The 22965-nt window shown below is 32.5% G+C and overlaps 11 protein-coding genes across 11 annotated transcripts; 9 read left to right on the top strand and 2 right to left on the bottom strand.

Annotated features, from left to right (window-relative positions):
* Positions 1-233: 233 nt before the first annotated feature.
* Positions 234-2641, bottom strand: TVAGG3_0837930 (SCA1 complex scaffold protein SCAA family; the record flags this gene model as incomplete). Its single annotated transcript, XM_001578925.1, has 1 exon — positions 437-2641. The coding sequence occupies one exon, from the start codon at positions 2639-2641 to the stop codon at positions 437-439; it is 2205 nt and encodes a 734-aa protein (XP_001578975.1).
* Positions 2642-2983: 342 nt separating this feature from the next.
* On the top strand, positions 2984-5203 carry TVAGG3_0837920 (uncharacterized protein; the record flags this gene model as incomplete). The annotated part of the gene is made up of 1 exon (XM_001578924.2): positions 3001-5097. One exon carries the CDS (start codon positions 3001-3003, stop codon positions 5095-5097), a length of 2097 nt encoding a protein of 698 aa, XP_001578974.1.
* Positions 5204-6552: 1349 nt separating this feature from the next.
* On the top strand, positions 6553-7728 carry TVAGG3_0837910 (ATP binding; the record flags this gene model as incomplete). The annotated part of the gene is made up of 1 exon (XM_001578923.1): positions 6553-7728. One exon carries the CDS (start codon positions 6553-6555, stop codon positions 7726-7728), a length of 1176 nt encoding a protein of 391 aa, XP_001578973.1.
* A 122-nt stretch (positions 7729-7850) lies between these two features.
* TVAGG3_0837900 (ribonuclease inhibitor domain-containing protein) lies at positions 7851-9971 on the bottom strand (the record flags this gene model as incomplete). The annotated part of the gene is made up of 1 exon (XM_001578922.1): positions 7851-9971. One exon carries the CDS (start codon positions 9969-9971, stop codon positions 7851-7853), a length of 2121 nt encoding a protein of 706 aa, XP_001578972.1.
* Positions 9972-10654: 683 nt separating this feature from the next.
* Positions 10655-11773, top strand: TVAGG3_0837890 (phosphoprotein phosphatase protein; the record flags this gene model as incomplete). The annotated part of the gene is made up of 1 exon (XM_001578921.2): positions 10671-11612. The coding sequence occupies one exon, from the start codon at positions 10671-10673 to the stop codon at positions 11610-11612; it is 942 nt and encodes a 313-aa protein (XP_001578971.1).
* A 68-nt stretch (positions 11774-11841) lies between these two features.
* Positions 11842-13594, top strand: TVAGG3_0837880 (adenosine/guanosine diphosphatase family; the record flags this gene model as incomplete). The annotated part of the gene is made up of 1 exon (XM_001578920.1): positions 11899-13203. One exon carries the CDS (start codon positions 11899-11901, stop codon positions 13201-13203), a length of 1305 nt encoding a protein of 434 aa, XP_001578970.1.
* Positions 13595-13941: 347 nt separating this feature from the next.
* On the top strand, positions 13942-14623 carry TVAGG3_0837870 (uncharacterized protein; the record flags this gene model as incomplete). Its single annotated transcript, XM_001578919.2, has 1 exon — positions 14086-14520. One exon carries the CDS (start codon positions 14086-14088, stop codon positions 14518-14520), a length of 435 nt encoding a protein of 144 aa, XP_001578969.1.
* A 498-nt stretch (positions 14624-15121) lies between these two features.
* On the top strand, positions 15122-16836 carry TVAGG3_0837860 (ankyrin repeat and SOCS box-containing protein 4 family; the record flags this gene model as incomplete). Its single annotated transcript, XM_001578918.1, has 1 exon — positions 15122-16741. The coding sequence occupies one exon, from the start codon at positions 15122-15124 to the stop codon at positions 16739-16741; it is 1620 nt and encodes a 539-aa protein (XP_001578968.1).
* A 163-nt stretch (positions 16837-16999) lies between these two features.
* Positions 17000-17668, top strand: TVAGG3_0837850 (uncharacterized protein; the record flags this gene model as incomplete). The annotated part of the gene is made up of 1 exon (XM_001578917.1): positions 17000-17650. The coding sequence occupies one exon, from the start codon at positions 17000-17002 to the stop codon at positions 17648-17650; it is 651 nt and encodes a 216-aa protein (XP_001578967.1).
* Positions 17669-17743: 75 nt separating this feature from the next.
* Positions 17744-19383, top strand: TVAGG3_0837840 (uncharacterized protein; the record flags this gene model as incomplete). The annotated part of the gene is made up of 1 exon (XM_001578916.1): positions 17805-19343. The coding sequence occupies one exon, from the start codon at positions 17805-17807 to the stop codon at positions 19341-19343; it is 1539 nt and encodes a 512-aa protein (XP_001578966.1).
* Positions 19384-19981: 598 nt separating this feature from the next.
* On the top strand, positions 19982-22748 carry TVAGG3_0837830 (cysteine proteinases family; the record flags this gene model as incomplete). Its single annotated transcript, XM_001578915.1, has 1 exon — positions 19994-22726. The coding sequence occupies one exon, from the start codon at positions 19994-19996 to the stop codon at positions 22724-22726; it is 2733 nt and encodes a 910-aa protein (XP_001578965.1).
* Positions 22749-22965: the final 217 nt, after the last annotated feature.

Raw genomic sequence — 22965 nt, 5'->3', positions numbered from 1 at the left:
AAAAAGAGCACAAAATATGCAGCAATAATTTATGTTCCAAACTCATATATATCTACTTTCTTTTGTGGAAAACCAATTTATTATCATTCAGAGTTTTATCAAAATTGAAAGAGTATAAATATTTATCAGACAAACAATATTGAATAGCAACATATGGAGCCATCTCTATCAAATTAATATTTAAAATAGCTTAACATGAGAGTTGGCCTTGATTTCTCCTGATAAAATGACTACTTTTGACACTTACTATATAAAATTTATCAAAACGTTTCCAACTCAGAATTTTACGAACCTCAGAGCTGTTGATTCTGGATATACAATATTGATGCATCATGTTTAACGTTTCTACATTTGATTTTGTAAGTCTTACACCCAATTTCCAATTTGCAAATAAACAAGTCTAATTTCGCGAAAAAAAACAAACAAAGATAGATTTTTATTCAATATTGTTAGATAATAAATTATAAATTGCTGTAGAATAAGGTCTTTTGTCAATTCTATCGATTTTCCTTTGTATCTTCACACTGTTGTTATTCTTCTTCAAATAATTCAAAAGATTTGATTTGAAATCAAATTTTCCTTTGAAAATGTTAAAGAATTCAACATATTCTGGAGGTATACTACTATAACTTGCAGGCATTGATAAAACAACCCTTATCAGAGCCTTTGTAATCGGAATTCTTGAAATTTTTCCCGAAATTAGTTCATTTAGTATAGTATTTATTGTTTCCTCACTCAGATAACAATCACAATTACTTCTATGTGTAATTACGACGTTTGAAATGAGTTTCCATGTCGCATCAGAAATTTCTTCGTTTTCCAAAGAATAAGCGAGGATAATCTGTATCTGGTGTAGATTATTTATCCACACTTTATCAGCAGATGGAAATACAGATAAATCTGCCAATCCGATAATTAAATCAAGTTTAATTTCGGCCGGCAAATGTGTTTGTCCTAGAGCGTAGAGGAGAACAAGGATCATTGGAAAAATGTCTTGGAACTCTTTCCGAGTGTTCTTGTAGTATCTATGGGCGTATTTACAAACAGATTTAATTAAATTTGAGTAAATCTTGTTTGGACTTTGAACAATTATGTCAATACACTGGGAAACAATTTGTAATGTCCATTTCGTGGATTGTACCATCATATCTGGCTTGACACGCGTGAAAAATTCCGAAATTAAAAAAATAATTTCGGAATCAAAGTAATTGTTCTCGAGATTCGCGTTGCCGAGTGAATGATAGAAATACATACATGATGTTACATTTGTATATATGAAATAAACTATAGATCTGAAGTATTTTTTGGAAATTGATTTTATATCATACAAAATCTTGAAGAAATTGGGAATTACTGTAGTCTGTTTGCTCCAGATCAATAATTTGAGTACCATTGATGCCAATTCAATGTTTTCCGAGGAAATTTCTTCTTCAAAAAAATGAGTAATTTGGGATTTTGACTGTTCTATGTAAGATTCGCACATCTCCTTAGCGAAGTTCAACTGAGAGACAACATCTGTGCTTGCAAAATGCTCAGACATGATGAATGTAATTTCTTGGGTCAAATAATACTTCGAAAGAAGGAGCAAACAGGTTGTTATTGGTTTCCCTGATGATATGAGTTCATCGAGGTTAGTAATTATTGGGTTTTCGATGTAATCAGTCTCATAAAATCTTTGGAATGAAATAATTAAGCTCCATAAGTAGGAAACAGAGTTAAATATCTGTGTAAAGATGGTTGGTTCACGGGATTTGATGCTTTTGGTGATGTATTTAAGTATTGCTTGCTTTTCAAAATCAGTTGTATTTTGTTTATCAAGTAAAGCAATGATATCATCAAAATCTGGTTTAACTATGAGTCTATCGTCAAATGGACCTTCTTCTATATGTAATGGAGTTTCTAAAAATTCTTTATATGATGTAAAAAGTTCTGAAATTTTGTTACTTTTTGTAAATTCAATTGAATTTTTTGGATGAAAATTTTCATAATCGAAATGAGTTTGGATAAAAGGAACTTGACTCGGGGGATCGCTATCGTCGAGATCTAATAGTTGCTTAAACTCTTTTGCATCTATTTCTAGCTGAGGATCGAGAATTCCTTTAACTGTTTCTGTCCATTTTTCTAAATCTGATTTGTATGTCTCGTAATTGTCGTATGCGTAAGGAGTCGGGAATTGTGGTATCAGTTTCGAACCCCATCGATTGTTGGATGATATTGTTTGGCTTATAAAGATGTCTTCCTTCTTATTTTGCGGCATAAATTTTGAAGATTCATTAAAATTGCTTCCTTTGATTAATATATTGTAGAGTTCATCGCAATGTAGTCTGTTTAGTACTTTGCTTCTTGAAAATTGTATAGAGTCTGGTTTTGGAGGTATATTTAAAGATAAAGAAAGTGGAAGAGGAAGTAGTGCAAGATTAACTGATGTCTTTGTATTTAAAATCCATTTTAAGCATGTTGAGACGTAATCTTCGTATTTATCTTCTGTTTTTGGTAAAGGAAACTTTGAAACTGTTGAATTTTCGACAATTTTTGCACGATCGGTTGCTTTGCTCCACTTTAAACATATTTCATCTATATTGGCCATGTTTGTATTCTCTGAACTTTGTCCTGTATCCTTAATTATTGATCTATTGCGCATTTTGTCACATTTTAATTATCACAAATTGCGGGAAGGTTTCCAGGTAAAATTAAAGAATTTTAATAAGTACACAATGTTGTGATAATTTTATATCCGAAAAACCGCGCAAATCTTATTCAATCTTCTTTAATAAATATTCCGTATGGTATTGAATAATCACAGAATTTTTGAATATAAACGGAAATATTTATAAAATTATCGCTGTCGTATTCACTTCAATTCTTCAAATTCTATGATGGGAATTGCATTTTTTCGGATTACCGTTTCATCTATAGGATTTTTAAAGTTGAGTCATTCATGGTTAAAATTCTAAAATCATTGCTTTTTATTCAAAAAGTGACTGTCGATCGAAAGTTTGAATGCTTGGTTGCTGCCACTGCCTTTGCTCCAAGGAGTACAGTGCCTATACTCGTGTAGAATCTTGCTATCCAAACGACGGTCGTGCTGACCCAGTTTACGCACGTGTTAGAGAGCTTATAAACTGGGGCACACATGATGTCGATCGTTTTTCAACGATCCATGAGATTCTTGCTGACAGAATCCAGCAGGATATCAACGGATCGAACGATGCTGGCGTACAAGTAGGCCTCAAAATCTGCGCAAACATCCTCCAAAATGTTAGAGAAATTAATCACAATCTTTCAACTACAATGGCACGAAGCATCACGCAGCTTATTGCCACAAAGCGTCCACCATTACTTCAAATCGCAAAAAGTTCAACACATGACTTAATCCAATACACCCAACGCCATATGCTTGCAGCTCCAGTCACTCAAATTATCAATGCTTTCTTAGAGCTTGTTACCGATGAGAGTCTCAAGGAGACCGTATTCTCATCTGTTGCAGATATTATTTCGATCGCATCAATTGAGTGGATTCCATTACCAAACATTCTCAAAGTTGTCAAGACATACTTCTCCGATGCTTCGACAAGAGAAATTGTTAAATCAATTGCCCACGTTGTTGTTCCTTTAATTCTTGTGCGATTGACCACATCATTATTCCAATTCTTTACTCAAAACAACCTTTGGGATGATGAGGACTTCTTATCTTCCATCATGATTATTCTGTTCAACGAAATGCCAGATAATTGTGGTCCTGGCTTCTTCAAATGCTGGCTTGAACAGCTTCCTCCTCGTACCCCAGAAGCTGGACATTGCAAGACACTCATTTCTGTTACCGTTAGACTTGTAGAACATATCTCTCCAGAAAAATTAATTTCTCAAGCTCAAACAGACTCTCTCGGTGTTCTTTACCTCTTCGTACTCAATTTACCGCAATTAATGTACAACGATAAGGCTTCAATCCTTGACAATGCTTTAATTATTGAAAGATTCATTGTTTCTCACATTCCACAGACAGAACTCCTCAAAATAGCTCATCATCAGATCTGGATGTATCTTCCAGAAGCAATTAATCATCAACTCGACTACGAACATGAAAAAGTTGGATTAATCTTCAGATTTGCCTCAGCTTTCAACGAATCCGCCAAATTGAACCTTACTAAGTCAACGGTACAAGAATCCCTCCTCAAAATCCAGAAATTCCTTATTTCTTTCCATCATGATGAAGCGACATATAAAATTGTCTTAGATCACATTCACGATTTGTACATTGCATACCCTCCATCGCGTATTGACCTTGTCGTGTACTTCCTGCTCGATCTACAGCAAGAAGTCATTGAAAAAGGAAACGATCTTTCAATGCACACATTCATCATGTCCGCGATGTCCTCAGCAGTTCACGATGGACCAGCCGGACTTGCTGAATACGTACAATCGATTTGCAACGCCAGAATCCAAAGCAAACCACCGCAAGTCGATCTTTCTCTTTCTTTCATCGTCAACCAGTTCCCTGCTTTAGAAGGAAGTAAACCAGGCACTGACGTAAAAGTTGTTGACTATTTCATGAAAGATAAAGTCCGCGCGAACGTTTCCCAGAGGAGACAATCAAGTGCAGCAGCTGTTGTCATTGCACACGCAACATTTGAACAGATGAATTCAAGGTTACATGATGAAGAAGATGAAGAAGAGATTGATGAAGTTTTCAATCAGCCAATTCCTCATTTGGTATTTGCTGAAGACGGAGAAGCTTCTGAACAATCATTGGTTGAACCTGTTCCACAAACATTCGATGAAGCAATGCAGAAACAGAAAGGAAAGATGAAAGAACACGATGATTTCATGAAATCAATCAAAGACATGAAATTCGAATGGAAGTCTTATGTTCCTCTTCCTGATGGACATCCACAAGCCAACCAACAGAAGGAACAACAGAAGAAGAAAGATGAAAGACAAGTGAACTTCAAAGTAGAAGAAAAACCAAGTATTTTGGCTCCTCCAGAACAAAAAGTTGATGAGAAACCAAAGGAAGAAAAGAAAGAAGAGAAAAAGGATGACCATGATGAATCTGAGTCTGGATATGAAAGTGAATACTTGTACAGTGGTTCTTATTAATACAGTGGATATTCTTCAAATTAATTTATATATATTAGATTTTTTTGATTTATATTTATTTATTTTAAAGTTGTGAATAAAATTATTATTGATAAATTTCTATTAACTTGATAAATCTTCTTCTTCAAATTTGCAAATCAAGAATTGAATTTTTCTTGAGTTCATATATTGCAAATAGGTGATGATAAGAGTATATCAAGAAATTTATTATTGATAAATTTCTATTAACTTGATAAATCTTCTTCTTCAAATTTGCAAATCAAGAATTGAATTTTTCTTGAGTTCATATATTGCAAATAGGTGATGATAAGAGTATATCAAGAAATTTATTATTGATAAATTTCTATTAACTTGATAAATCTTCTTCTTCAAATTTGCAAATCAAGAATTGAATTTTTCTTGAGTTCATATATTGCAAATAGGTGATGATAAGAGTATATCAAGAAATTTATTATTGATAAATTTCTATTAACTTGATAAATCTTCTTCTTCAAATTTGCAAATCAAGAATTGAATTTTTCTTGAGTTCATATATTGCAAATAGGTGATGATAAGAGTATATCAAGAAATTTATTATTGATAAATTTCTATTAACTTGATAAATCTTCTTCTTCAAATTTGCAAATCAAGAATTGAATTTTTCTTGCAAACATATGTTCCTAATAAGTAATGATAATAGCATATTTAGAAAAAGTTAAATAATGGTTATGCAAAGAATAACTAGGGCAGCATATGAATTTTCCGAATAATATTCTTATGTTCAGGAGTTTCGTTGAATTTTAATCATGAAAAGATATTAATAATAAAAATAACTCATTTTTACGTTTTTAAATTTCAAAAAAAATCAAAAATTATTTTGTTTTTAAAAAGACAATTTTAAATTTAGTATATTTTTGAATAGATTATTTCAAAATCAATTTTGCAGACTCTTTTGGAAGGGGTAAATATACTAACGGTGGTTTTAACTTTTGATTATGATTCACGATGAAATAAAAAATATACGTGGTATTAAAAGTTTTCGAAATATTCAAGTTTATTTCGAAAACCAAATTTCCTTTTAAGGGGTTAAACTCAGGATTTACAATTACTATATGGTTTCATATTGAAATTTGCTTCATAATCTTAAATTTCATGTTAGCATAAGCACAGCGTACAAGTAATTCTAAATATTGTATGCTATGCTTATAACATGAAATGGGACAGTATTGTAGTTCAATAAAATTTAGTATAAATAAAGAAATAAAAATTGAGAAAAATTAATCTTATGTTTTGATGCTTTTTTGACCTTGCAAGTATCTTTTACTTCTTCTTCAATAACATTCATCGTTTTTTATATATCAAACTCTAATACTTTCCTCAACGACTTTCTTTTTTACCATCATTTTTTATGACTGGCGTAGCTTTTTTTACCATCATTTTTCATGGCTGGCATAGCTTTTTTTACCATCATTTTTCATGGCTGGCGTAGGTATTGATCTTGGTAATACATTTTCAAAAATTGCAATCCAAGAAGAAGGTAGGAATCATCCAGTGACTATTGTTATCGATGGTGCGTTTTCAGTTCCTTCAATTGTTGGTTTCATTGGCGATGAAGTTATCTTTGGCCAAAGGGCAAAAGAATACAAAGATGACTACGAAAAAAATGTTATTTATGATACAAAGAGGGCTTTGGGTATACATTTTGATGATCCTGAAATTCAAGATTATTGCCAATCGTGGCCTTTTAATACTTCCGCTGATGAAAACGGATATATTCAATACGATATATGTCGTAATGATGGAATGATTGTTCATCAGACTCCAGAATCAATTACTACATTATTTTTAAATCACTTAATGTTTCAAATGAACAGGACACAAATTAGAAAAGTTGGCCATGCAGTCATTGCTATTCCAACTTACTTTTCCAACATACAACAGGAGAAAATTAGAGCTGCAGCCGAATCTGCTGGAATTCGTGTAGTTTCGCTCATTCCTGAATCATTTGCAGCAGCCATCGCATATGGTAGGCTCAATCACACAGAACAAAAACTTCTCATCTTCGATTTCAGCGGAACTTCACTCAGTGTATCTGTTATCGAAATAAACATGAATAACGGAATAACGGAAATATCTACAGCCATTGATCCTAACATCGGAGGTCATTGCATCGATAACAACTTAGTCAGATGGGTATTAAAGAAATTAGAGGAAGAAGGAATAATATTAAATAATAATAGTTTTAAGAAACTATCTATCATCCAGGATGCTTGTGAAAAAGCTAAGATTAATTTATCAAATAGAGGTGTGGTGCGTACAAACATTACATTCATTCTTGACAACCATGAATACAATTACTTCATTACCAAAAGAAGCTTAGAGACAATCAATTCTGAGATTTTCGAAAGACTTATCCCTACTGTTGAGGAAGCTCTTCAAAAGGCAAATTTGACAAGATATAAAATCACTGACATCATTGCTGTAGGTGATTCATCAAAAATAAATGCTGTTATAGAAAAACTTACTGATTTCTTCGATAAAGAGCCGCTCTATTCAGACAGCTTTGCTCATGTGGAAGCCATCGCATGTGGTGCTGCTAAATATTGCAAGATGAAACTCCAAGAAGGAGGCTTTGATGCTGAGTCTGAGTAAGAAATCATAAGAAGATTCAATTATTAATTGGAAAGTTGCTATTAAAAAGTCCTTGATGATATGACAAATAGCGCTATAAAATTCTTTTTTAAAAAAATAACAAATAAAAATTTATAAAAAAATTATTCTTCAATATTGCTTGGTTTGCTTGAACTTCCCATTTCTTTATCAATTTTATCAACAGCATCTGCAAATACCATCTCAACAGTTTGTCTAAATATATCAGGAGAAGAAATTTTTGAAAGATTTTCTGCAACATCTTCAGCAGTCAACAAATGAGTCTCAAATACCTTGTTCATTTGATCTAAAACAAACATAACTCTGTGATCAAATGTTGTTGTCCTCTTTCTTTGCTTGGCAATTTCAATAACTTGTTTATCATTGTTAACTAAGTCATTTGCACTCAGTTTCATGCCTTTCAAGTCAACACTTGGATAATCTGATGAAACAATCGTAGGTTTGGAGTTAATTGCCTGCCATAATTCAATTAATGTGGTAATATCCTCGCAGTTGAAGCCATCAGCGTTTATTTCGTTCAAATTAGGCAAATTAGAGATAGTCTTAATCATCTGTTTCACGCCATTGTCTCCTGCCAAAGAATTTTTGATAGAAATTCTTCTCAACCACTTCATATATGAAAGACTCTCCAAGAACTGCAATATTTCAGTTGACTCGAATCTTCCACTCAAATCTATGGCCGATACTCTCAAACTTGCAAGTAATTGGACTAAATTTTTCAAAAAGTTTTGAGAATCTTCAGCTGTGATGTTGTCAAACTTAAGGGCTTGCAATCTCTTTTGCGTAAACAAGAAAGCAAAGAAGAATCTCGACTCTAAAGCAGGTAAAGTGTTACCCGACCAATCAACCTCAGAAATATTTGAATAGGCCTTTGAAAAGTCGATCGTTTCGAGAATTCCGTAACTTATTGGTTTTATGACTAAGCATTGCATCTGGAGTGAGAAAGGGACAACTCTTGGCTGAGAAATGAAGAGATGCATTAGCGTTTTGAAAGATGCAGAAAGGAAAGCACAGAAACTGACATTGATTGAAATTAAACTTGGAGGAAGAACAGCAGTTTCAATTATAGCAGATCTGAACTGCATGTGAGTCAAATTCAGTACTTTTATCCTGTTTGGAGATGTACATATTGTGGTAAATAAATCTGAAGCGTTTGAATCCATTCCACGCAATGTTAATGTTGTTAACTTGCTTGTTACTTGTATAGCATTCATAAATGAGTCAAACGGGAACGGATTCATTTTATTTCTGATAATATTTAAAATATTCAAGTTTTTGAGAGATGGAGATGTCTCTATTTTTGCTTCCAGCTTCTTAAACTCTTCGTCTGAAATGACGTTACCGCTTATTGTTAATTCTTCGATAGTTGGCGGTAAATTTTTAGAAAATTCAGCAAAATCTATCATCAACTGAGTTTTACAACGCATGAACCACCACTTTTTGACATTTGATTTCTGTATTTGAGCTGTTGGGAATTTCGGGAAAATATCAGCTTTGTAATCAGTAAAAGCTATCTTTTCTATCATCTTATTGTTTTCTAGTAATGCGTGAAGCATATTTGCAAACGAGGAATGAATATTTGCTTGGAAAACAACAGTATCTATTGAAGATTCCCAACCAATTGCAGTTCCAACGGAACTTGCGAATCCAGCAGGCGAGAATGATTGCCCAATAACTAACATTGGGTTTTGCTTTTGCTCAAATTTGTCAAAATATTGTAAAACACCGCCAATTTCGCTTTTTATATTGTAAAGATGTGCGAAAAATACTATTCTTGCTTGCAATAAGCCTTTTGGACGAGATTTAACTGTAGTTTGTGGTAGTTTTACCGTTGATCTTATGTCATAAAATTTCATTTGTGGCAATCCATAAGACATTTCTAACATATTAGTGTTTATCGCTTCGAATATTTCAATTGTATTTGGCGTTTTTATTTCTATTATTTCTTCACCTACTAAAAAATAAATTTGTTGTGGATTTACTTTGATTTTTGTTATCAAAAGTGGATGTATCTTTTTATCTAACTTTGGTTGTGCTAAAAATTTGCTTTTGAATATATAGATTGCGGCGTTTGTAATTAATAAAAATCCATCTTTATATTTTTTTGAGTTTTCTAAATCATATTGCATAGAGATCATGACCAAAATAGTTTCAGTTTTGAACCATATTGCTTCTTTGATGATATCGCTCTTTGAACCATCAATTTTGATGAGCGGCAAACTCATCAAAATTTATTTCAATTGATATACTTCATTTCAATTCATTTTCTGACATAAATTGTATATAGCTCTATTAATGAATTTGATTATTTCGGATCATAACGTCTTGAAGTCGTTTTTGTGTAATGATTGCAATATCATACAGTTCAGAGTTGACTTCTCTTATGTATAAACAAAATACGACAAAGGACAAACAATTTAAGATTAAGCTAATGCATATATATGCACTTCATATGAGATGAACAATTAATTATTTGGTAATCTCAATTATTCTCTCGTTAAGCATGGATGCATTTATACCTGTCATTATGTTAAGCTTCTTGCGGACAATTCTTCATTTAACTTGGTCCAATGAATTTTCTATAAAACTAAGTTCAATTAGTATTCACAACATCTCAAGCATCAAATGGAATAGATAGGGCATGACTTCTGAACTTAGATTTCTCAGACAAATCTTCATCACATTCAAATACTCAATAAGATTGAATATAGTTTGAAAGACTAACTATTGTGACGATGTGTATGATTTTTTCCAGCTTGGAATGCAAGCTTATCGATCAAAAAAGAAAAGCAATGAAATTTGAAAGTTGATCAACTTTAAAATTAATGCATTTTTTATTTGATGAAGTGAGTGAAGTTGAAATATCAATAAGATAGACCAAAATCTATCCGTACAATTCAAATTTTTGAAAAAAAAAGTTCGAAATGAAAAAGGTGGACACACTCGCGACGAGTGTATTACACCAACTTTCTAAATTAAAGCCCGGAAAACTATCTTCTTTACCTATTACAGATATTCAAATTCTTTGCAAAGAAGTAAAAAGAATCATAATGAGTCAGCCGGTTCTTTTAAATTTAGAAGCACCATGCACAATTTTTGGTGACTTACATGGTCAGTATTATGACATGTACGGATTTTTACAAAAAGCAGGCATGCCACCAGAAAAACAAATTTTATTTCTCGGAGATTACGTTGATAGAGGAAAAAATTCAATAGAAATACTTCTTACACTGTTCTGTCTTAAAATCAAGTTCCCAGAAAAGATATGGACCTTAAGAGGAAATCATGAATGTAAAGAAATCTCCAAACAATACGGATTTCACGAAGAATGCATGACACGATACGATGAAAGTATATGGGATACATTCAATGATGTTTTTGACTACTTTCCTATTGCAGCGATCATTGGAGGGAAAATCTTTTGTGTACATGGTGGATTATCTCCCCAATTGTCAGAATTATCACAAATAGCAACCATGCAACGACCTATTACAATACCAGAAAGAGGACTCATAGCAGACCTTGTTTGGGCAGATCCTTCACCATCTCATGATGGATGGCATGAGAGTGACAGAGGAACATCATATACGTTTGGACCAGATGTTGTAGATGCATTTTTGGCCAAAAATAACTTTGACTTGATTTGTCGAGCTCATCAAGTCACAGCAAAGGGTTATGAGTTCCCATTCTTCCCTAATAGAAGTACTGTTACAGTTTTTAGCGCTCCTTGCTATTGCAATGAATATAACAACTGTGGCGCAATAATGAGTGTTGCAAAGGACCTCAGATGCAGTTTTGTTGTTATAGAACCAGATCCTCCTGCAGGAAAGATATTATTGAGCGTGCCAGAATACAGAGATTTCTAATGTTTTTATTATTTTTTATATAGATTTTCACTTTGTTTAATAATATTAATGTGTTAAATGTTTAATTGTTTAATATTTTCGGAATTTTAATCAGGTCCACTTGGTTGCAATTACTTATATCTAAAAAAATAAAAATTCATATAAAAATTTAGAAATAATTTCGTTGAATTAGTAATTTAGCTGATTTAGCATCAGAAATTATTAAGTTTTATCACATGAAAATGGCAGAATGTTTCTTTGCACTCTGTTATGGTTGACTTATAGTAGTCAGCCTTTTCAGATTGTAATGGAGTTCAACGAGAAAAGTTTTTCATGCAATATATTCAAGCTGAACTTAACAGACATTCAACCTAATATCCATTATTACCCAACTAATGATGAGCCATTGATATATTATGTAGATAATCCCTACTTCACATCGCCAAAAAAAGATGGGATAATTCCGAAACTACTAAAAGACTTCGCAAAATTTATCAGAATTAATCTAAATTTATTTGTATTATCGAGATCTACACTTTATGTTTATATTTGTACAAATTCATCTGCATATACATTCGAAAATCAGTCAGTTTCTCTTATTGTTAAAGAATTTAAAGAGGAATTGGCAAAATTAAATTTAGTTTCATCAACAGATACAATTATTAGACACATAAGCAATAGAGAAAAAGGTATATTTTCCTGGGCAGCCATGAATTACTATCTTGGAAACTTTCACAAGCATCGTAGAACAGTCGGAATTTTGACCCTCGAAAAAGATTTCTTCCAAATTAGTTTTTCTTCAGATATTAACAATAAGTCAATCACTCCAAAGATATTTCACTTTGCGAACAAAGCTTATAAGGTATATTCTTTTATTTACCGAGATCTTGGATATTATACAGCATTTACTAAGACATTAGCATCAGATTTACCAAAGAGATTTGAAGGACATAACCATCCATGTCTTTTATACAATTCTAAATTACAATATCAAGATCTTACATTTTTCGGAACAGGAAAGTTTAATGATTGCCAGAACCTTATTGAAAACAAAGTTTTATCCGCAAATCAATCGTTTTACACAAATAATATTAACGGAATTAAACGATTTTACGCATTATCAAGTTTTTCTGAAGTTAATTCAGACTTAGACTTAAATTCTGACTCACCATTAAGTGAATTACTTAGTAAAGCAAAAGAAATTTGTCAACAAGATATTTCTTACTTCTTAGCAGAATTTAAGCCGAATATTAACTCAACCGAAATATGTTTTAACGCTATTTATCAATACAACTTACTTTATCGAATCCAATCCGACAATAATTTTTCAATTATTAAAATAAATCGAACTTATAATCATATGTTCACTTGGCATATAGGAGCAATAGTAGGAGATCTTACGAGTGAATCGTTTATGAGAAAAATACCTCAAAATTCGTATAATATTACTGTAAGAGTTTTGTTCTTTGGATTTGGTGGAATTATTGGCGTTTGGGTTGCACAAAGGTTATTTGCTGATGTGTCATTCGAAACCGCTGTTCCAGAAGATTGTAAACCTCTTACAAGTAATAAAGATGAAAATAATAATGATTTATCATTTGATAATGAATAATTATAGAGAATGAAGCGTGATGTATATAAAAGAACATATTACATGAACAATGAAGAATCTTTATTCTTATTTTCGTGATATTAGTTTTGTTTGAACCATATTAGTATAATAAAGTAGTTATATTTCGTAAAAGTAATATTTTTTTTGTAATCTTTTCTTTTAGGGTTTGCAAAATTGTTTGGATAAAATTTTATTGATAAAAATGCATTATACATTCAGATATGTTAAATCTATTCATTGGAATTAGTGAGTTTAATAAGATTTTGAAATCTTTGTGCTACTTGCAAAATGAATTCAATTGTCTTTTTGATTTTTAGAGCTTTCGTCAAAAGATTGCATACGTTAGATAATAAGTTGTAAGTTTACTGATAGCAATCTGCACTCATCGGTTGAGAGTCATTTTCACATTGCGGAATGACATAAGTATTTCAAAAAAATTGCTAAAATTGACCGCTCTTTATATGACTATATAATACTTTGAAAAGATAAACAATCACTTTTGAATATTTTACAAAGAGGTTTATTTTTTATACCGCTAATTTTGACATTTATCAAATCATTTTATTTCATACAAAATACTCGTTATATATTGGGGACCCAGGATTTAGCTTCTAATTCGATAAAAGGGGAAAATTTTGATAAAATTCATTTTTATGATAGAAAATTTCGTTTGAAAATCATCTATAATTTCACTTATTTGTTATAATTATTTTCATTCATGAAATTTTTGAATAAAATATTTGAATAAACGTTTATGGATTTTATAAATATTAACGTTAATTTTAAATATCTATTAATATGCAATATTCTTTACCTATTTATCCAAATTTAAACTGATTTGTATAAAATTCAGTTTTGAGATATTCACTTCATTTATATAAAATGTCCGACGCTGCACGCATGCGTAAACCAATTAAAGATCAAACCCCATCATTTGGCCGTGCTGGTGTTGAATCCAAGAAGCCAGCCCCATCAGCTTCTACTGGTTCTGCTTCCAAACCAATCTCTGATTCAGAAAAGATGAGAAAACCAATCAAGGATCAGACACCATCCTTCGGCAAGGCCGGTGTTGAGTCCCACAAGCCAGCCCCATCAGCTTCTACTGGTTCTGCTTCCAAGCCAGTCTCTGATTCAGAAAAGATGAGAAAGCCAATTAAGGATCAGACACCATCCTTCGGCAAGGCCGGTGTTGAGTCACATAGAGCTGCTCCAGCTGCTTCTACAAAAACAGCTTCCAAGCCAAAGTCCGACTCTGAAAAGATGAGACAGCCAATCGCTAACAATTGCCCATCCTTTGGTAAGGCCGGCATCAAATAAATAATCATGTATCTATTAAGTAACTAAGGTAGTTTTTATTCTTACAAATTTGTTTTTTATGATAAATTTTTCCGTTATATTCTTAGATGCCTATGAAAGGAATATATTTCATAGTATCATCACATAATTTTACAAAATCCATGTTTAAAACTTTATCTAATGTGAGAATCGTATAACATCGCGAGTTTCAAATCAAATATATGTTTACAGGTAGTAAGAATACATTTTCTTAATATCTTCCTTCATTCGATCATCTTATATTAAATTGATTTCATCCGTTATGTTGAGTAGAATACAAATTCACACCGAATTTATTTGGTTTTTTAAAAGTACATCCTAAGATGCTTAATTAATTTCTCATCATGCCCAAATTTTGGGTAAAAACAAGCTTATGAAAAGTTATCTTTTTTATGAAATTTGCGATTGTTATCATTGAATAGTTGTAAACTAAGGCAGTTATATCCCTTGATGTCTGATCTTAACATTCCCCCGAACAAATATAGTGAATTGAGAAGTACCTATAAAGATTATATCGATTTATATATTATGTTGTTTCATCTAAAAAACTGAAAATGAAGAAGAATTAATTTCAATTTACAAAATGATCAAAACAGAAATGATTGATTCAACAAAATACCTTCCAAAAGATATTATGAGAGATATTTTGGGAGTCATTCCGTATAATTATCGTTATGCAAAGTCGTTTTTGTTTCTGGCGAAATTAATTTCTGATGATTATCATGTTTCAGAGATCAGCAATATTCCATTTATATCTAACTATCTGTTTAATAAAGAATATAAGATTAAATTAGATAAGTCTCAATATTTCAAGGATAATATTTCAGACAATCTGAATATTCTTACAGAAAATACTATTTACAGAGCAATTATTCATAATGACTTAGAAGTATTCATCACATTCACTGAAAGAGAAGGATTTGATAAAGACCAACAACTTAAAAGCAGTTTTTATCCAAATTTTAATGGAAAATATTCGTTACTTGAATTATGTTGTTACCATGGAGCTGTTGATTGTTTCAAATTATTAATATCAAAATTCAGCTCAGAAATAACATATCAATGTCTTGAATTTTCATTTTTAGGAGGAAATCCAGACAAAATGAGCGAATGTTTGAAATATTATAAACCAAATTGGTACTGCATGAAATATGCAATTATTTCACACAACATTGATTTTGTTACATTCTTGATGAATGAATACAATATTCAAATCGATTTATGTGCTTGTGCAGATTATAATAATCTTGATTCTTTTTTAGCTTATTTCGATCAGACAAATGATGTTAACAACTGCTTTTTTTATTCAACAAAGTTTAATATACCATCTCTTTGCGAATATTTCCTTTCACTTGGAGTAGATATAAATACAAAAGTGAGATACAACGAGATAGCTCTTCATTATGCAGCAGAAAACAATCGTAATGAAATAGCCGAATTTCTTATTTCACATGGTGCAAATATCAATGATAGAGATGCAAACCAAAAAACCCCTCTTTATGTTGCGGTATTATATAATAGTAAAGAAACAGCTGAACTCCTTCTTTCACACGGTGCAAACATCAATGAAAAAGATAATATTGGACAAACAGCTCTACATGTTACAGCAAATTATAATATTAAATTAACCGAGCTTCTTATTTCATATGGTGCAAACATCAATGAAAAAGATAGATCTGGAAAAACAGCTCTTTATGTTGCAGCAGATTTTAATCGTATAGAAATAGCTGAATTCCTTCTTTCACATGGCGCAGATGTAAATATAAAAGATGAAGATGGACAAACCGCTCTTCATGTTGCAGCAAGTAAAAGTGATAAAATGACAGAGCTTCTTATTTCATATGGTGCAAATATCAATGAAAAAGATAAATCCGGAAGAACAGCTCTTCATATTGCAGCAGAAAATAATCGTATAGAAATAGCTGAATTTCTTCTTTCACATGATGCAAATATCAATGATCAAGATGAAGCTGGACAAACTTGTCTTCATCACGCAGCATGTAATGATAGTAAAGAAACGGCTGAACTCCTTCTTACACACGGTGTAAACATCAATGAAAAAGATAAATTTGGAAAAACCGCTCTTTTTGTTGCAGCAGAAAATGCTAGTAGAGAAATATTCTTACTTCTTATTGCACATAGTCCAAAAATCAACAAAAAAGATGAATGCAGGAAAAAACACTGTTCACATTGCAGCATATAGCAGTGGATAAAAGCATGATTAGGCTCAAGTATCTCTCAGAATGAATAGATAAGCTAGTGGAATTAATTCGATGAATGAAAGAAAGTAAAAATCAAATATATATAGTACTACTATTTTTTTTTATTAATTTATTCTGATTTGATCTTATCAATATTAACTAGTTCTAAAATATCATATTTTTAAATGATATTTTTAGGATTTTCAGTCTTCTGTAAAAAAATAGAAGAGGGTAATTAAATGTCACTTTTTAAATTCTAAATGAATATTGCTCCAAAACTCCCATGCTCTCTTAAAGAAGTTGAAGAACAACAACAATATCAAACAGAACTTTTCGATCTTAACTCAATCAACATCGAGTCATTAAATCCTGCAGAGAGAAATCGTCTCTTCACACAATTATCTGCGACAAATGGAGAAGTTCCAGCTGAAATACGCCGCATTACTGATGGATGGATAGCAACTGTTGCTAACAAAGATCCAGAACGTTATCAACCAAAAACAGGACGTCAAATCGTTCCAAGTCATTTACCGCGTTCTCAATTAATTGACACTTTCTTTTCACATCAAATTCCAGGCATTCAAGATTCCATTCTCACAGATGTAAGGCGTTTAGTCAGACTTCAATGTCAAATCAAACAAACAGCAGAGCACGGATCGCGCCAAATCAAACTCGCAATGCACCACTTAAATCAAATCGCTCCAGAAGCTAAACTTATCAGCCAAATTTCGACGGTCGAATATAATCCATTTGAGTCTATTGGAAAGATGATTGAAGAAGACGAACCTCTTAAGAAGATCAACTGCATTACGAGACTTGCACAAACATCTGTCTCTGTTTTACTTGAAAATACCGATGGAATTACAGCTGATTATACAAATGGAAACTACCAACATCCAAGTACTGCTTAACAATATGTTTGTTTTTCGATATAAAATATTTGTATTTTACTTTGGAATATTTTTTTTTATTCTTAATGATCGGTTTTTCTATAAAATTGAGATGCTATAGTTTTGTCCTATTGTTAGTTTATTCATTTCAATAGTAAATGGTCATTTCTTTAAAATGCTTCTACTTTTCACAATCTATATTTCTGATCTAAAAGGGTTTAATATAGCTCTCGGATTCTTAAATACACCAGAAAACACATATTATGCAAAATCACTAGTAGGATTTCACAGTTGCGTTGATGAAGAAGAAAATAAAATTAAATATCCAATAACACCTCAATTTTTAGAAAATCAGATACAATTAAATCTATCAGATGCGCAAAATATTGATGATAAATATGTATTACAACATTGTAGTTTAATCATGACTAAAAATTTAGAGAAAAAATGGAGAAAATATGCAAATCCAACAACCTACCTTAATATATACTCAGGGAAAACACGCAAAACTGTTAAACCTTTTACACAATCACCAAATGGAACATTATTTTTCACAAATTACACAATTCTAATTGCCGAAAATTCATCTCCCATTACACCTTCATTCATGGTTATGCCATATGATCCAGTTCTTATACAAAATCAAGCGAAAATCAATATAACATTTTCTATTGAGTTCATGAAAGTAGATATACCACCAAAAGACAATTTCAAGTTCCCATACTTATATTTATTATTACCACTTGGATCAATGTTTTTTGTATTGATGGTCAGATGTGTAATATCTTCATATTTCCCAAATATCACTCTTGTTGATGTTGTTGAAGCATGGAAAATCCCAGATATGCATTCCAATTATCTTCTTTTCTCAACAACAAGTTTAATTCATGTTTTTACGTTATTATTTGCGACTTTTGTGAAAAATGATACACAGCCTTTAGTTTATACATTTTATAATGCATATATATTTGCATCTTTCATTCCATCATTGCTGAGAACAATTTTTGATTTCGTTTTCCAAATTCCTATTTTCGAACCGAATTATGCATCCACAGTACTTTTTCCAATAATATTTAATGGAATAGGTTTCTTTGTATACTTATATATAATGAAATATATCTTTGGTTCTCATTTAACTTATGGCTTCTCAGGAATCATTCTTATCGTTTTGATTCACATGGGACCATTTCTTATAGTAAGAGCAATTTCATTTTTGGTATATAAATCTTTACCAAATACATGGCAGATGAAAAATAAAATCAAATTCACAAAACTTAAATATCAAGGGAAATGCGGCGATTTTCTATTGAATATAATATACAACATTGTAATTTTATGCATGAGTTTTCAGTTCTATCAACATATTATAGATATTTATCTTGATGCCATTCCTTTTAACTTTGAACTTGCATGGAGTACCTTTTTAATAACTACATCTGCAGGAATGACCTATGGAGCTATCCAAACATTAAGAGATGTTAAATATCAAAGATTTTTCATGCATTCTTATTTCATCAATATGTGCTATGCATTTCTTTTTACAACAGCTTATTGTATTATTGAAATTCTAGCCAATCGCAAAATTACTCAGTTTTTGAGTTTATTACGTTCTGGTTTAGGCGGATGTGGTGCTGTCGGAATTTCTATCATGATTGCTTTCTTCGCACCATTCACAACGTCATTCCTTATTATATTTTCCATTTTTAGAATATAGAATACTTTGTTATGTTAGAATAAAATTCCAAATTGACCAAAAGCAAATAATTTTTCTCCGAAAGTTATAAAATTACTAATATACATTATTTCCTATTTGTGAGTTTTCTTACATGAGTGTTAATGTGAGATACAATTTTTTTGGGAAATTGTAATGAATTGATAAGAATATGATCTTTGATAATTTCTTTTGCTCATTCGCTAGAATTTTTTCAATTTGAAAAAAGATTTTTGCCACACATTGAATTGTACACGCTCGGAAGAGCTTAAAATACATTAATCAGATGCTGTGTAAATGATAAATTTAATCACATTCTTAGAAAATTCGTTTTTATTTTTTTCAAAGGGTGTAAAAAAGTATAATCGCATATTTTTATTTAACACATTATTTAGACGAAATTGAACTCCGAACTTAATCAATTGAATTTGAACAATATATTGTAAAGTCTTCAAATTGTATTGGATCAAAAGTCAAAATAATTAATAGAAAATTGATTTGGATCAATTTTGAAATTTCATGTTTCTTACAACGATAGTATCTATCGTTCTGAAAAATTCGTATTCGTTGATATAATAAATCTACATACTGTTTACAAAAATCCTTCAAACACGTTATTTTAAAAAAAATTTCAAGACTACGTTTTTTCAAAAATGCTCAACAAATGCCTTGCTGATACATGCGAAAATGCAACCAACATAAAGAATGATTATTGTGCAGAAATTGGCAAGCATAAGACCGCAAAAACAAAATATCGCGATGACTCTTTCCTCCCTAATACACCATACAAACCTGTAGACAAACCGATCTTCAGTGGTGCTGTTTGGGAGCGTGCAGAGAAGATTTATGAACAATACACTAATACTGAGATCAAAAATTCAGAAATACACAGAGGTTTACTTAAAGATGATGCATTAATTGCAGTCTTAAGTGTGATGATGACAGAAAACAAAAAAATCATGCAGTGGTTCGAAACACCTCTGGAATTGACCACAGGCATTATCTGTGTAAAGATTCCATTCAGAAGCCAAATCGCACATGTTGTTGTTGACTCCAAAGTTCCAAAAGCAGATGGCAAACACTTACTTTCTAAGCCATCTCGTGGTGGTTTTCCATGGAGTGCTTACATAGAAAAAGCTCTTGCAAAGCTTCTTGGATCTTTTCGCGCAGTTGAGAAGTTAACAGTTAAAGAACTTTTATATTCGATCTTCAACTACACATCCCGCACAATTGTCAGCTCCAATTTGGACAACCGTATTTTCGAAGATGTGTCAACACTCATCAAACAGAATACACAAGCCTTCTGCATTGTTGGCAATTGCAAGGATGCTAATGACGTTGGTTTCAACCAAGAAAATGTCTTCTTAGTCAATTCAATCACTTGCCAAAACAAAGAATACTATGCTCTTCTCTATAATCCAGGTGGCAAGCGCCGCTTCGTTTCTACCTTCGAAGAAAGACTTGATCGCTGGAAAGGAGAAGCCAAATTCCCGAAGGTCAAGGATGATGCTTTTGTTATTCGTTCCGCAGCCATTCAGAAGTACACACAATACATTTTACTTGCATCTCCAACCATCAAGAGCCAAAATGAAAGTAACATTTCCACAGAAATCAAAGAAGGCGAACTTTTACCAGAAAAATCGTTCAAGCTCAAGTCAGACAAATTCGCTAACATCTCATTCATCGTAGAATGTTCCGAATCCATACCGCACGACGTCATTATCCTTGAAAACGATCGTCTTAAAACACATATCGTTACAGGAGACTCAATTGAGTTCTTTACTGTTCGTACAGACCCAGAGAAGCAGTATACACTCTTCTTTATGGCCGAAAAAGCTTGCAAGATCAACGCAAACTTCAATGCTGAATCAGCTTTCACCGTACAAGAGGAAAACTTCGTCAACAACCCATTACAGAAAATCGGCTACGGCTACTTAACATCCAGTAAGCACGATGGCCGCACACCTCAAGCTCCAAGTAATATCGGACATATCCAGCAGTGGAGACTTAAAGTTTCAGAGCCATGCAAGCTCAATTTCCGCGTCATTAATAAGACATACTGCGATGCAAAGCACTTCTTCTTCATCGCTCAAACAGGTGGAGAAAAACTTAGAACATGCGGCGAATTTTTCTACCAAGAACATTGCATAGAAGGTAACGAGCTCGATGGCGAATGGTCAGTTGACATCACAGATGTATCAAAGGACTACGTTTTCGGTTGTTACAGAAATGCATGTTCAGTTACTACTTTTTATGACTTTGAAATCATCGCTGAGAAGCCCATTGAGTTCACAAAGATACCAGATATCGAACCATCGATGAATGTTGCTTCTATCAACGACAAGATTCCAAATTCTAAAAACGATAACAGATCACCAGTTGCCGGCAACCATGGTTTGACACGTCTTAGACAGTGGACATTAAATGTCAATGAAGATGGCAAGGTTTTCGTTGAATTCGAGCATAATGACGGATGCCAGCATTCCGTTTGTATCCAGAGAGGCAGCAAGAGGATGAACCACTTCGGACTTGAAGAGCATTGGTTATTTGCCAGTGACATGAAGTACGATGTCTTTGAATTTGATGCCAAAAAAGGACTTTACACTGTAGCTGTTATTAGAAGTTACATGAAAGCTTCCAGTGAATTCAAAGTCAATTTCTACTCCAAAGTCGATCTCTCCATTAAGCAAGCTCCATCTTTGAGTACCGAAAAAGCTCATTTGTTCTCAAAAGATGTCAGATTCGAAACAGGAGATGGCGCAGGATTCTTCCCAATGGAAGACCAAACACCACCGGCCAAACAGTACTATTTGGTCATGCCGGAGCCTCAAATGTTGATCGGCAACATAGAAATCACAAACCAGAATCCAGATGGTTTGTACTGTGTTTACATAGAGAAGAATGGCGGCAGGAAGCTAACAACATCGAATCCAGACCACTTAAGCGAACACGCGATTGTCAGTGGCCAGACAATTAAAGAGTGGTTCAATTTCGATGTCGAGTGCGATCCAGAAGTTGGAACTGTTTTGACATTCGCTGTTACTCGTAAAGGGCCAGGAAAACGTGCAACAATTTCTGTTAGATTCTACAGTCAGAAAGCTCTAGCAATTCTGCCAGCAACAGAGGATTTGACTGAAGAACAAATTGCTGAGGCTATTAAGAGGGCAAGGGAGGAAGAGCAGATTATCTCCGCAACTACTTCGCTTAAGAGAATTCCTAACACTTTATCGTCGAAGGATGTAACTATAGACAATAGCACTGAATCTCAGAACCAGACTGGCACTCAAAACGGTACACAGAATGCTGGTGATAAATCAGGCCAAAGCCAGGCAAATCCAAATGGCCAGGAGAATCAGCAGAAGTCAACTTGCTGCCTTCTTTTGTAAATATAAATTTTTTCTTCTTTTACAAATTATCTTTTTTTTTAAATGACATCATTTAATATCTCTCAGATTGTATTAACTAGAAGTTAATAACATGACAATGTGACAAATTTATGAGGATCATCTGGTCCTGTAATGGTTTCTGACCATGAATGATTTTGAAAATGTAATTCAATTAGCATTGTTAATTGGATATCATTTAATAACATGTTTTACATCTATAAAAACTTGTCTTTGTATAG

Source organism: Trichomonas vaginalis, chromosome VI, assembly GCF_026262505.1.
Source record: "Trichomonas vaginalis G3 chromosome VI, whole genome shotgun sequence".
Taxonomy (NCBI): Eukaryota; Parabasalia; order Trichomonadida; family Trichomonadidae; genus Trichomonas; species Trichomonas vaginalis.
The sequence above is the reverse complement of the archived record's forward strand: the minus strand, read 5'-3'. Positions and strand labels throughout refer to the sequence as shown.